At 41.8% G+C, this 12,496-nt stretch overlaps 1 protein-coding gene across 1 annotated transcript; it reads right to left on the bottom strand.

Moving 5' to 3' along the window:
• Nucleotides 1-415: 415 nt before the first annotated feature.
• LOC306708424 (neurocalcin-delta B-like) lies at nt 416-12,496 on the bottom strand (the record flags this gene model as incomplete). The annotated part of the gene is made up of 3 exons (XM_079176261.1): nt 12,324-12,496; nt 2,424-2,854; nt 416-577 (listed from the first exon to the last, which is right to left on the bottom strand). Exons 2-3 carry the CDS (start codon nt 2,799-2,801, stop codon nt 416-418), a joined length of 540 nt encoding a protein of 179 aa, XP_079032387.1. The 5' UTR covers nt 2,802-2,854; nt 12,324-12,496.

Below are 12,496 nucleotides of genomic sequence, written 5' to 3' on the forward strand. Positions count from 1 at the left end.
CAGTCGGTCGACATGCAGAGACGGATGACGGATGACCAACAAAACAAAATGTCATTTCAGTTTATCACAACTAGGTTGAATCTTTGTTCCTATCTATATTATTATTATTATTCAGTCAAAGCGCTGTGATTAAAGTCTAGTAAAAGAGTTATGATGATTAATGTAACTTTATCCACAGAGACCAGAATACATTTGGGCTCTTTCATGAACGCTAGGCCGGTTCCAGGCTCTGGTCGGGCTATTTTATGTCAGCACTGGATTTATTATCCAATTACAGCTGATGCAAAACTGTACAACCACAAATAGCAAACAGAATAATATATGATGGATCACTGTGTTAATAGAATAGTATTAAGAATATAGAAGTAGTAAATTCCAAGATTGGAATTTACAAAGTCAAATGTTTGAATCAGATTCAGTTATAGGCGTTAACGAAGCTGCAGAGCGAGAGGCAGTCTGAGGGAGGCTCACCATCTCGATTCGTGTCCATCTGTCTGAATATCTTGTCTGTGCGTTTCTCGGGTGTGGACTCATCCTCAGGCATCTTCATCACTGAGGACACCATCTTGTAAATAGCCTGAACACAGAGGGAACGGAGAGGAAGACGTCATAAACACAATAAAGAAGCTTAATGTTTGACTGTAAAAACGTGAGTTAGGACACCTTAAATAACCTGCTTTCATATCAAGTTTTAATACTTGAAAAGGTGGGTGGAATGCATTTAGAATAGTAGATCAATCGCTCAAAAACTTCCAACGATAAACACAACCATAAAGAGTCTGCAGTCAGATCGGTTATTCCAGCCAGAAGCAAAACTGGAAGGTTGCATCAGCTGGATTGTTGAAAGGTGCAATGAAATATATATACGACCCACCAATCAACTTATCTCCTCTGGGGAGGGAGAGAGATAAAGGATTACTTTCATTTATGTTTGGCTCGGAGGCCTGAAACAAACAGGAAGCACTCATGTCTAAAAGACGTAGTTTAGGTTTTTAAATAGACGATAAATCAAGAAAAGTGAATGTGTTTGCTTCACTGTTTAGGGTTTCTGAGATATTCAAAAGGCTGAAGCTGTTAGTATTTATTAATACTGCATTACACGTTAAGCTTAGTACTTGTGAAATATTCCTCATAATGATGAGGCGCTGTGTAAACTGCTTAAGTTGAGTATTGATTTTTTTTTTAATTAGTTGATCAATCAAAGTCTGACCAGCAGACAAAAAACCTAAAGTTTCTAATTAAATGTAATAAGACGAAAGTAGCTCCTAGCATTTGAAAAGTGGAAATCAAATCTTTGGAATTTGTAGTAAATAAGTAATAATTCATTATGATGAATAATGTTCAACTAATGATTTACCAAATAACAGAAAAGCCTGAGTATGTTTTTGCAGTCGGGGTTATTATTGCACAAAAGCTGAAAATTAATCATTTCATTATTTTAAGTAATTTATCCAGCAAAGAAAACCATGTTGCAGCTTCTTGCGTGTGATGATGTGTAGCTGTTCTGTGTTGTGTATGCAGTACATTTAACATCTTTGGGATCTGGACTTTTGGTCAGACACAACAAGAAATGTGCCAACGTCACCTTGGATTCTGGGTAAATGAGATAAACATGTTTAACAACTTTTCATAAACGTGGGAAGAGAAGGTGCTGCAGGGGCTGTAGCAACCCCTTCAATCATAATATTAATAAATAGATGAATCAATACTGAAAATAATCATGAGATGTTGCCCTTTATTGGACTGATGGATGTTTTGCTAATGAATCAAGGCATCATGACACATAAACACACATGCTCACTTTACACAGACACAGTATAAATTAAAGGACACTGATTGGAGGATTGGACGACACATTCTTTGGCACTCAGCACCGTGATGTGTGACGGGAGGGATTGCTGGTGTGTGTGTGTGTGTCTGAACCATTTATCCAATAAGGCGAGGAGCCTGGGTGAGACTGTGTAAGCAACACTGGAGCTGCTGAGCAAACGAATGTGTGTGTGTGTGTGTGGGGGGGGGGGGGGGGGGTTCCACAGCTGCTGGATGTAGCACTGAGTCAATATGAGGATCAGAGGAGGACCGCTCCCTTCTAGAAATACATCTCAGTCAAGTGTTATTTAGAGAAGGCTGAGGGCCAGAGAGGAACTGCTGGTTTCTAAAATTACCCCGCGGCTGGCTTTCCTGCTGTGGCCAGTCAAATGGTGCGGAACACAGACGCAGACTGATAAACATGATGTAGCAGCTGCTGTGTGGACGGACGAGCAAAACGTTGCTTCACTGCAGAAGTAGGTTTAGGACCGCGGAACATGGCGTAAACATGACGGCACGCAATGGCCGCCGGAAGACTGAGGCTAAGCACAAAGTTGAGAGAACAAAAGATGGAGGGAAATAAAGATGAGGAGGAACCAAAACAGTAAACCCACCGATACAATCTCCAGCATCTCTGCCTTGCTTATGTATCCATTCCCATCCAGGTCGTACATACTGAACGCCCACTTGAGCTTCTGGTCCAGCCGACCGCGAGAGGTCACGCTCAGGGCGATGATGAACTCCCTGAAGTCTATAGTCCCGTCTCCGTTGGCGTCGAAAGTGCGGAAGACGTGCTCGGCGAACTTGGAGGCGTCTCCGTAAGGGAAGAAGTTGGCGTAGATCTTCTTGAACTCCTCCATGGAGAGCGCGCCGCTGGGGCAGTCCCGCAGGAATCCCTTGTACCACTCCATGATCTCGTGCTCGGTGAAGTCCGTGTTCTCCATCAGGTCCTGCATGACGTCGGGACGGAGCTTGCTGTTTTGTTTGCCCATGGTCGCTGTGTGTGTGTGTTCAGGCTGTGAGGTGAGCGCAGCGGCGATTTAGACTGCAGACAGTGAAGAAGAAGGAGAAAGAGAGAGGGGGACCGAAAAATGATGTTAGAAATAATCTGAAATGAGCTTTTTTGATACAAAAGGAGACAGTAGCATAAACAACCAATACAACATTTTAAAAAATACTCATAAGACACCAAAAATACAGTTTAAAAACTGCAATAACTGACTTTTTGTTGACTTTGTGGCAGTGGAACGAGCTGTAACACTGACTTATTACCACTTATAATCAATATTCACTCTCCTTGCAGCTCAGTTTTTGGTGCTGATGGAAATATCTGACTTTTTTGCTGCTAAAAAACCAGGTTGGCCATAAACTACCAACTAAATTACTCACGAGATAAGATGCCGCTCAATCATTTCCACGTCAAAGTGGCTCCTATTAACCCGACTAAAAAGGATAAACGTAAATGATGGCAAATGTGTTAAGCAACCTACAGTATTCAATACAAACTGTGGATTATAATTTGTTTTTTGTTAATGTGTTTTCTTCTCATCTCTTTATATCATATTAAGGCGGTAATGTAATTTACAGTTTGGTGCCTTTTTATCTTGACTGCACTTATCTTTTGTTGCCGTTTCATTAAAAAATGCAAATAACCTTTAAAACAAAAGCCTGACCTGACTAGATAATAGAGAAGCAGGAAGATTAAGTTGAGTGTGCGGTCTTGTGCACATGCACAGCCACGTTCAGTCTGCCATGCACCTGCAACAGGAGACCGCACGACCACCACTGATGCACAACTACACCCACACCGAGCACATTCACTGTTTACAACCCTGCAGTGTGTCTGTGCGTGCAGCTCTGCAGCTGCACCTTCCATTTCCTGCAGAAACTGCGATACTGATCCATCAACACACACATACACATCCTCTGTATTAAAAGTCGAGATAGTTTATCGGGTTTTGAAATGTAACCTGCAGAAAAAGATGTAGATATACGTAGTTGACCTCAAGGACAATTTGGCTTGTTTCATGCTTTCCAAGTGCATCATAAACACGCACACTAGCCGCGTAGCTGATCCAACTCGGTGACGTGTCCCGATAGAAAAATCACACTCCTCTGAATTAGTCGTTGCAGAAAGTGAACACTGGGGAGAAGACGCAGCCCTGCAGCTAATGTGCTTAGCACTTTGTGCTAGCTGAGCTCTCCAGGCTAAAGAAGAAGAGGGAAGCTGTTCCAAGCTTAGCCGAGGATAAAGACAGAGAACATCAGCAATGTCAGGTCAGGCCAAAGCAAATTACTGTAGAGGTAGTTTGTTCCAGGAAGGGAAATAAAGGTCAGTCACCTGTTGCTTCTCTCACATTGTTAAAAGTTAGATAAAAGATGGTTTATAAATGTAAAGAAATAAATGAGCTTGTAGGACCGTACTAACTAATTGTACCCTAAGCTATAATGCCATTAAAGTTAGCTGTCGAACTAATATCACTGTATGCAAATTGTGACTTTTTAAGCTCCCAATTGACTTGTTTTAAGTTCACTCTCTCAGTTGATCCATTAATTAGTCTGATTGAGTCTGACTGATTGAAAAAGAGCCGCCACCATGTTTACTTTCCAGGAGAGTGAGAGCCTCGGTGGGAATATGCTCTTCCTGCCGATAAACAACTTGGCAGTAATGAAAAGTGCTGCTTCAGTGACAAACTCAACAGGAAATAGAGGCTCTTGGAAACACTATTCCACACAAATGAATTTAGGGAGGAAGGCAGTAGTTTTGCAAACTGCTAATTCAAGGGCTCGGTCGTCTTTTCCAAATTGTTTCATACTTGCATGTTCCATAAACAGCCCGCCGCTATAATCCTTTAATTAACTCGGAGTAAACGCAATGTGGCAGCCACCTCTAATGAGTTCACTTCAATGCCAGCGTGAATGCTGGAGCAGCGTGAAAAGGAGATTAACACCCGTTTACGTACTCATCACTCCTGGAACAAAACACATCAGCAGCTTCACAGCGGGGGTTCACCGTGAACGTCTGGTACACAGACTGGAAATGTGTCCGCATTTAAATTAGAAAGAAGCAAACAGTCAACACCTGAGAGGGACTGTTCACTATACAACAATAAACCCAAAGGGATCAGCCACTACAGGAACTATTTTCATCTTCGATGGTTCCAGTTTCTCAAATGTGAGAATTTTTTCTTTATCTTTCATTATAGTAAACAAGCTATCCAACGACATTTGTCACTGTTTTGTGATGTTTTATAGACGAAACGATTAATATATAATTCACAGGTTAAATCTATACCGACAACAAATCATTAGCTGCAGCCCAAATAAATCCACCGTTGAAATATTCCCAACATCCGCATATGAAGGGCCACGAACAAACCCACGGAGCACCCACACAGGTGTTTTCAATCATTCTACCTGATTAGGCCTCTCAGGTGGGTGTGGATGCAGACACACTGGTCATAGCCAGAAAAGCACAGGTGTAACAAATCATATTAACTAGTTTCCATTTAAGAGTCCAGTGAGCATTGTCTGTTACAGAATCCTCGTCATTTTCAGGGTGTAGATGAAAGAATAGGTTTTCCTGTTTTTGTCAGATTGTAAAACTTAAAGAAGCCAGCACATACTTGTCAGCTGATGTAGCAACTGAATTGCTTGTTCGATTAGCTTTGCCAATATGACCACGATAGACGATAGTAATGAAGCAGCACACAGTGAAAACTATTTGAAATTACACAAGGAAAGTTACATTTGTCTTCACCTGAATTCATCTCCAACCTTAACTTTATTGTCCCAGAGGAGACATTTGTCTTTCCCACAGATCTAAAAATAAACTCCACAAAACACAATAAAACATAAATTATTAAATAAATACTATGCTAAAGATGTTCACATAAAAAACACAAAATACAGTGACTATATCTATTTTGCCTCTAGAAGACAACAATCTGACATGTTGCTGCAAACAATGGTTGATCTAAAAGTGTATGAGCTCACAATGGTATGTTGTGTTTTTTTAAAAAGTCTAATCACAACCAAATGAAGGTTCGATGTCTCTGATTCAAAGTCTAAATGCATACAAATGCAGTGATTTAAAACCAGTTCAGTCAGTTTACCCTAAACACACACACACACACACACACACACACACACACACACACACACACACACACACACACACACACACACACACACACACACACACACACACACACACACACACACACACACACACACACACACACACACACACACACACACTCTTTGTTTCATGCGGTGCTGTGGACCGCCACATACTCTGCAATCTGCATTTTAATGTTTTTAATGGGTTGTAGACATTTGCATGATTACTGAGGCTGCGCTGTCATAATTACTGACCATACATTCCATCTTGCTTTCATCAGCAAGTTGTCAAAAAAAACATACATATTACCTCACACGCTGTCTTTGATTCACAATAGCATTTAATTACACTTTCTGTGCAGACTGACGGCTTTTTTAATGATTTGCTTTTAGCTGCGGCTCTAATCATACAGACTCCTTTCACTATTCATACACGCAGAAATGTTTCCCTCCCCATTACTCGACACGAGGGAGGGAAGCTTATTAGTGTTGCTCTTACTGGCTTTACAATAATGTATCATAATGCCCATTTCCCACTATTTTCTGACATTTTATGGAAAAATGATGAATTGATGATTATAATTAGCTGCAGCTCTTTTGTGCGTCATGAACTGGTCTTTATTTCACACTGCGTGCTCCGTCATTACTACCAGGAGAGTATTTCACTTGTTTTAAAAATTTTTGCTACTTCTTCAGACTACACGGCTGGGTGTAGTTTCTATGTGAGGTTTGCATGTCACTCCCTCTGGGTTTCCATTTCCTCCCACAGACATGCAGGTATTGCTCCATGTGTACAGTAAGTAAAGGTAGAAACAGTGCACCCCGTCGCTCTTTATCTCGCCTGGCTGAAGGTCTCTGTATTTAAAAAAGAGGAAATGTTCTGATGCGAGCTCAGACCTCCACTGAACATCCCCTCACCTATCATCCCTAAGAACTCAGCTATTTCTGTCTCTCAGAGATCACTGCCTACAGTCAACCGTTAAGACTCTTACCTGCTGCTGCTGGCAGACCTTTGATGGCATTGTTACATAAAAGAGGCTTTGACAAGTGGACGGGGGTCACGTGGTTGAGCCAAGTCTCTGCCGTCTCATGAGGTAAAGACGAGGGAGTGAACGCCGGGCCCATGTTTAACGTCTGGGACGAGAGCGCGAGCCCGAGATGAGGCAGGTGGTGTAATCCAGCAGAAGACCAGCTACCGCTTTGGGTTTCTTAACAACACCGACGGGACAAACATGTTGTTCAGCGTTTGAGACGTTTAGCAGAGATCAACCTGTCGGACTCTCTGAGACAGATTTAACGCCAACGATGGCGCATCATATTCAGCAACGCATGAAGAGAACCTCTCGCTCTCATTTCTATGAAATAGAACTAGGGCTTCAAACAGTCCAAAGATATTAAATATACCGTCATACATGAAAAAAAGAAAAGCAGCAAATCCTCAGATTTGAGCAGCTTGAAAAAAATATATATTTATAGATCATCAAAATAGTTGCAAATTCATTTTAAGCAACTAATCATCAGGGTTAAGTAACATTTTATTTGTTTTTTAAATATTGGTGCTACTACGATATCTGAGCCTTGATACCAATACAGTACTTGTTCGACAACTTATTTTGGGGAATATAAACTTTAATCCTTTTATCAATTAAAAACAAATGAAATCAGTGTTTGCCTAAATGGAATATATTAGTTGGAAGTGTTTCCTGATTTCAATTTTGAAATAAAGCTGGGTTTTCAACTGTTGGATTATGGGAATTATCGTTAGTCGTGTGTAAACAACCTAAATAAAATCTATGTGAATGTATGAACTATGTACGTGCAGCCAAAGCTGTCGCACTGCAGCAGCTGAGCGGCCGGCTCGTTCATCTCGCTGCTCGAGTCAAAAGGCCCTCGACACGACATTCATCCGAGAACATCTTGTTGCCGACTTACGTAACAGGCAGAAGTCTCCATTTATATCCTTCAGGTAAACCTTAACCCAACGGTCCCACAGATAATCCCAGAACAGAGACAGCAGAAGAAGAAGAAGAAGAAGAAGAAGAAAGAAGAAGCTAGTGGGAGGCCAACAGAGAGCTCAGGGACTGAAAGAGACCCGGTGACAGATTAGAGTTTATGAATGATACATTCATGATGAAACATGAGCCGTCTGTGATCAGGCTACAGCGCTGAGCTCGGCCATTCTCTACCGAACAGGCAAGCGATTATCAGACCTGCAATCTGATATTCACCCAAAGGGTCAAAAATAAATAATTCATCTTCATCTCAGCTGTAATAATATATTAAAAAAAACGGAGAACAAATTGGAACAAGCAGCTCCAGTCAGACCCCAGTGTGATTTCAGGCAACGCCACACACAGACACATGATTTTGAGGATTGCGATATTACAACAGCTCTCTTTCTTCTCTTGCTATTTAAGCGACTAATCGGTTTTTCGCATCATCTGTTTTTGCGTTTGATTAACAGAGTCCAACAGCTGGTTTACAGCAGCATTGAAAGAAACCATCCAAAAACCTCCCATTTCTTTAAGCACAAGTACTTTCCTTATGTCCTCCAGAGCTGAGGTGTGTCGATTACATAAAGATGTCGGGAGGTGGAGAACATTTCCAAGCGGTGAGATAGTTTACACATAAAAATAATGTTGGCTGGTGTCACCACTGTGACTCTGGAGGCTCTGGCAGAGATAAACACGAGTGTTATTAAAGCTTAAGGTAAGTACAGTGCAGGATGACACAAACTGACACGGTTGTAAACGTTCTACTAACACCACTGAGATCAAACAGCACATCAAAGACTCAACTCAGGACCACTCTTTCAACCTCAAACTTCAATTTTGCCGCACGACAGCGACTGAAGAGTCCAGCTGCACATGAACGTCATGTCAGGGCAGATGCTATCCACGCCAACGGAAACGTGGACAGTATGATACAGTAGAATAAAAGAGAAAAGGGTTCAAATGTGTTAGATAATTACTCTCAGAAGTCTTTTGGCTCAAGTTTTACGTCCTCAACATCTCGCCACACACACAAACACACACCTATCTGTTTGACCGTCGTCTTGCTGCAGCTCATTTGCAATCACGTGTCTGATCAGCAGCACATTTTGAAACCGCCATCAAACCGCTGCTGCTGCAGCTCAGCATAGTTTCGGGAGCACCGGCGCTCACGTTACAAGTATCGTGGCGAGCTCTGTTCAGCGCAGCGTGCTTTTGGTGGCTCCTTGAATATCTGCAAGCAACTCTATCTCCCGTGTTATTTAGTGGAAGGTCAGGTGCTGCTCTACTGCCGGAGTCTGTCTGAAGAAACTAAACATCTTCAGCAGAGCAGAACGGCTGCACCAAGACAGAAAAAAGTACGAGTACGAGGATTAGAAAGAGAGATATAAGTGAAAGACTGCAACTAAAAGTGAAAGTGGTTTTGATGCCGACGGTCTTGTGACATAAACATGATCCAGTTTAGAGCTGAAACATTTTGTGGATTGATTGATTGACGCAAATGATCATTGTTCAATTGACTTTCTCTGCTTTCAGCTTTTCTTTGTCGTAAATGACAGTGAATTGAATATCTTTGGGTTTTGTGGGACAAAAGAAATTTGAATACGCTCTGAAACTTCAAAATAAAACGAAACAATTACTCGGAAAATCAATAATCACCAGATTGGTCTATAATGGAAAATAATCGACTTCCTCTACATGCAAACATAAGACAGTTTCACATCAAACTGAGGCTGGAGGTCAAAGCAGGATTAAAACACAAACATTCATAGCAGCTTTAAAAACAGCCACAACTTCCTTAATATTTGTGTTTATCATAATACTTCATTACTGCCTCCGTCTGTCATTTCAATGAGCATCAGTGGAATCTGATTATTGGTAAATTCTCCAACACAACTGTCAATACGACTCAATTAAAAGGTACAATTGACAGGGTTTTGTTTTCTTTATTCTCCAGCAGTCTTCAAATGGGATTTATTTGCGTGAGAATTCCTTAAACTATTCCTTCCCTCCTCTAAATCTCAGCCACCCTTTTTGAGAAACCAGAGGCAGAGACTTCATCATAATGCAGCGCACATGAGCTCCCATTGTCAGCCGGAGAGCTTCGTGCGTCAAGACGCTGCAGAAAATCATGACAGAGAAGCCATTATGAGAACAAGATTTGTTTTGCAAGAAGGCAGACAGAGCTGCAACACACTCAGTATAGGATAGGATGAACACACACACACACAAACTCACTCGCAGCGAATTGTCACTGATTGCTCGAGGAGAGTGCTGTTTACTTTGCACTGAATGTCTAAAATGTGCCTCGCTCGGAAAACAGCCTGTTGTAAAGACAACAGAGATGGAAATGGAAATGTCAATCTGTCCAATGACTGAACAGCTCCCGCCCTCTCTGCCACCGATATCTGCAGCACAGCATGTGTGAAATGTGTCTTTCTATCCAAAAACAGTATCTGTGTGTCTTTATCGCAGCATTTGAAGCTCTCTCTTGCTCCTTGCTCCTTCAGTTTAATCCTTGCTTACTCCAAAACACTCTCACCGTCTGCTTTTTCTAAAATAAAATAAAAAAAGAAGGTTGAACTCAATTAAAATGTGCACCGACTTCTGCTCAGACGAGCATAACTACAGAGGATGCTGCCAGTGTGGTCAGTCTGGCCTCAAAACAAAACCCACGCACACGAAAATAGAACATCAGTTTAAATTTAGTGCACGTTTGTCAGAGTTCGGCATCTTGAACTGTTTGGAGGGACGCTTTCGACACCAAGGGGGCTATTATCTCGACTCCACCCTCGTGTCAGCACCTCCGCAGGTCTTGAAACACTCCTGCTGTGTTTGCGTCGGCCGCGTGAGGCGAGGAGAGTGAGCTGGACTGGAGCATTTCACTGCTGTTTCGGTTGACATTTCCTAAAAACATATTGAAGCACTCGGGAAGCCACGGTGCTTCAAAGACAGCAAAACCACTCGTCGTGTTGGAGCCAGTGTCCAACTCGGATCACTCCGCAAGAGGAAATTCAGCCTCGACAGGTTCTTGTTTACATCCCACATCAAAGCCAAACCAGTGGCCTTCATTTACTACAAGCCACCGCAACATAAGTATGATTTGCACAGGGCCTGTTAATTCTACAAGCCACCTTCAGAGGCAGCAGGTCTTCAGTCCTTCAGTCTTACTTTAGATTGGCTCATGGAAACCTGAACCCAATGTGATCCGCCGATGAATCAACTCAATGTCGGGTCGAAACTAATGACTATTTTCATTATTGATGAATATGTCGATTGTTTTTTTTGGTTTAATTATTTAGTCTATATAGCGGAAAATACAATTCTCACATTTGAGAACACGTGAATGTTTGATATTTTGACTATAAACTGTTTATTGATGAATTGCTTCTTCACTGCGTGTTTTGTATTGCATGTATCTTTGGACTGTTGTAGATACAACTAGCAGTTTGAAGACTCTCCTTGGGCCCAGGAGAATGAATACATTATTTTATCCTCTAGTTAAAAACATCTGTGAATTGTAAAACTTCTCATTTAACATATGTAGCAACTGGTGTTTTGTTGTTGTAATACGATCATTTAAATACCTCAACTCGGGCTCAATTAATTAAGACGGGCCTTATTTGGTCCCTATTTTTTTATATAAACGATTACCTGTAAAGACATTTACAGTATTTGTTACTTTAAAACAAGGAAAGGCTGTCAAAAAAAGAAAAATCCTCATATTTAAGAAGTTGTAACCTGCAAATGTCTGACATTGTACCTGTTTGATAACATGTAATGCCCTGAAGCTCTCAAGACTGTTAAGCTCATTATAATGAAAACATATACCTCACTGCTACAACACTCTTACTGACCACTGACTATATAATGAGAGCACGTCTACTACAGGCGTTCATCCACAGTGAAGCAAACACTTCACTCGTCAAGATAAAGCACCACTTTATCTTTGGACCAAGTGTCCAATAATGCTGCCTCCTCTCTCTCTACTTAAAGCCACTGACTGACTGACGTGTACTCGCTGAAACCAGATACCCTTCCTCACTCAGCCTTGTGTGGTTGCAGGAGGACTCATTTTTCACTTCTTGCACTCTCTCGTACATTTAAATGTATGAAGACGACAAGCGCCTCTACCGGGCTCCTCCGATGGTTCCTTTAGGACAGAGGAAGCATCCTCACTCGACAATAAATCTATGTAGAGCTTTATCCGCTGCGCGTGTCTTGTTAACGCTGCTGCTCTGCAAAGTGTATTCCTGTTATATTACGCAAGTGTTTGTGAGCGCGTCAACGTGTAAACTCATCTCCACTGAGCTGCAAGCGAAACAAAAAAAAGAGAAAGAAAAAGTAACAGGAAGAGGACAAACAGCGAGGGAGGGACGGGGACACGACACGACAACTTACCTCACTTTAAAGTTCCTGTGAGGGGGGCCTGTTTAAAAAGCCTCTATTCGTCCATTACACCCGCGTCACCGGAGCGAACGGTTAAAAAGTTGCAGAGGCGAGGCGGGCAACAGGTTGCAGGAGCCACTCAGGAGCGGTAGTTTTCCGTGGCTGCTCTCGGTGTAAACTCTACC

Source organism: Pholis gunnellus (genome assembly GCF_910591455.1).
Source record: "Pholis gunnellus genome assembly, chromosome: 16".
NCBI lineage: Eukaryota > Metazoa > Chordata > Actinopteri > Perciformes > Pholidae > Pholis > Pholis gunnellus.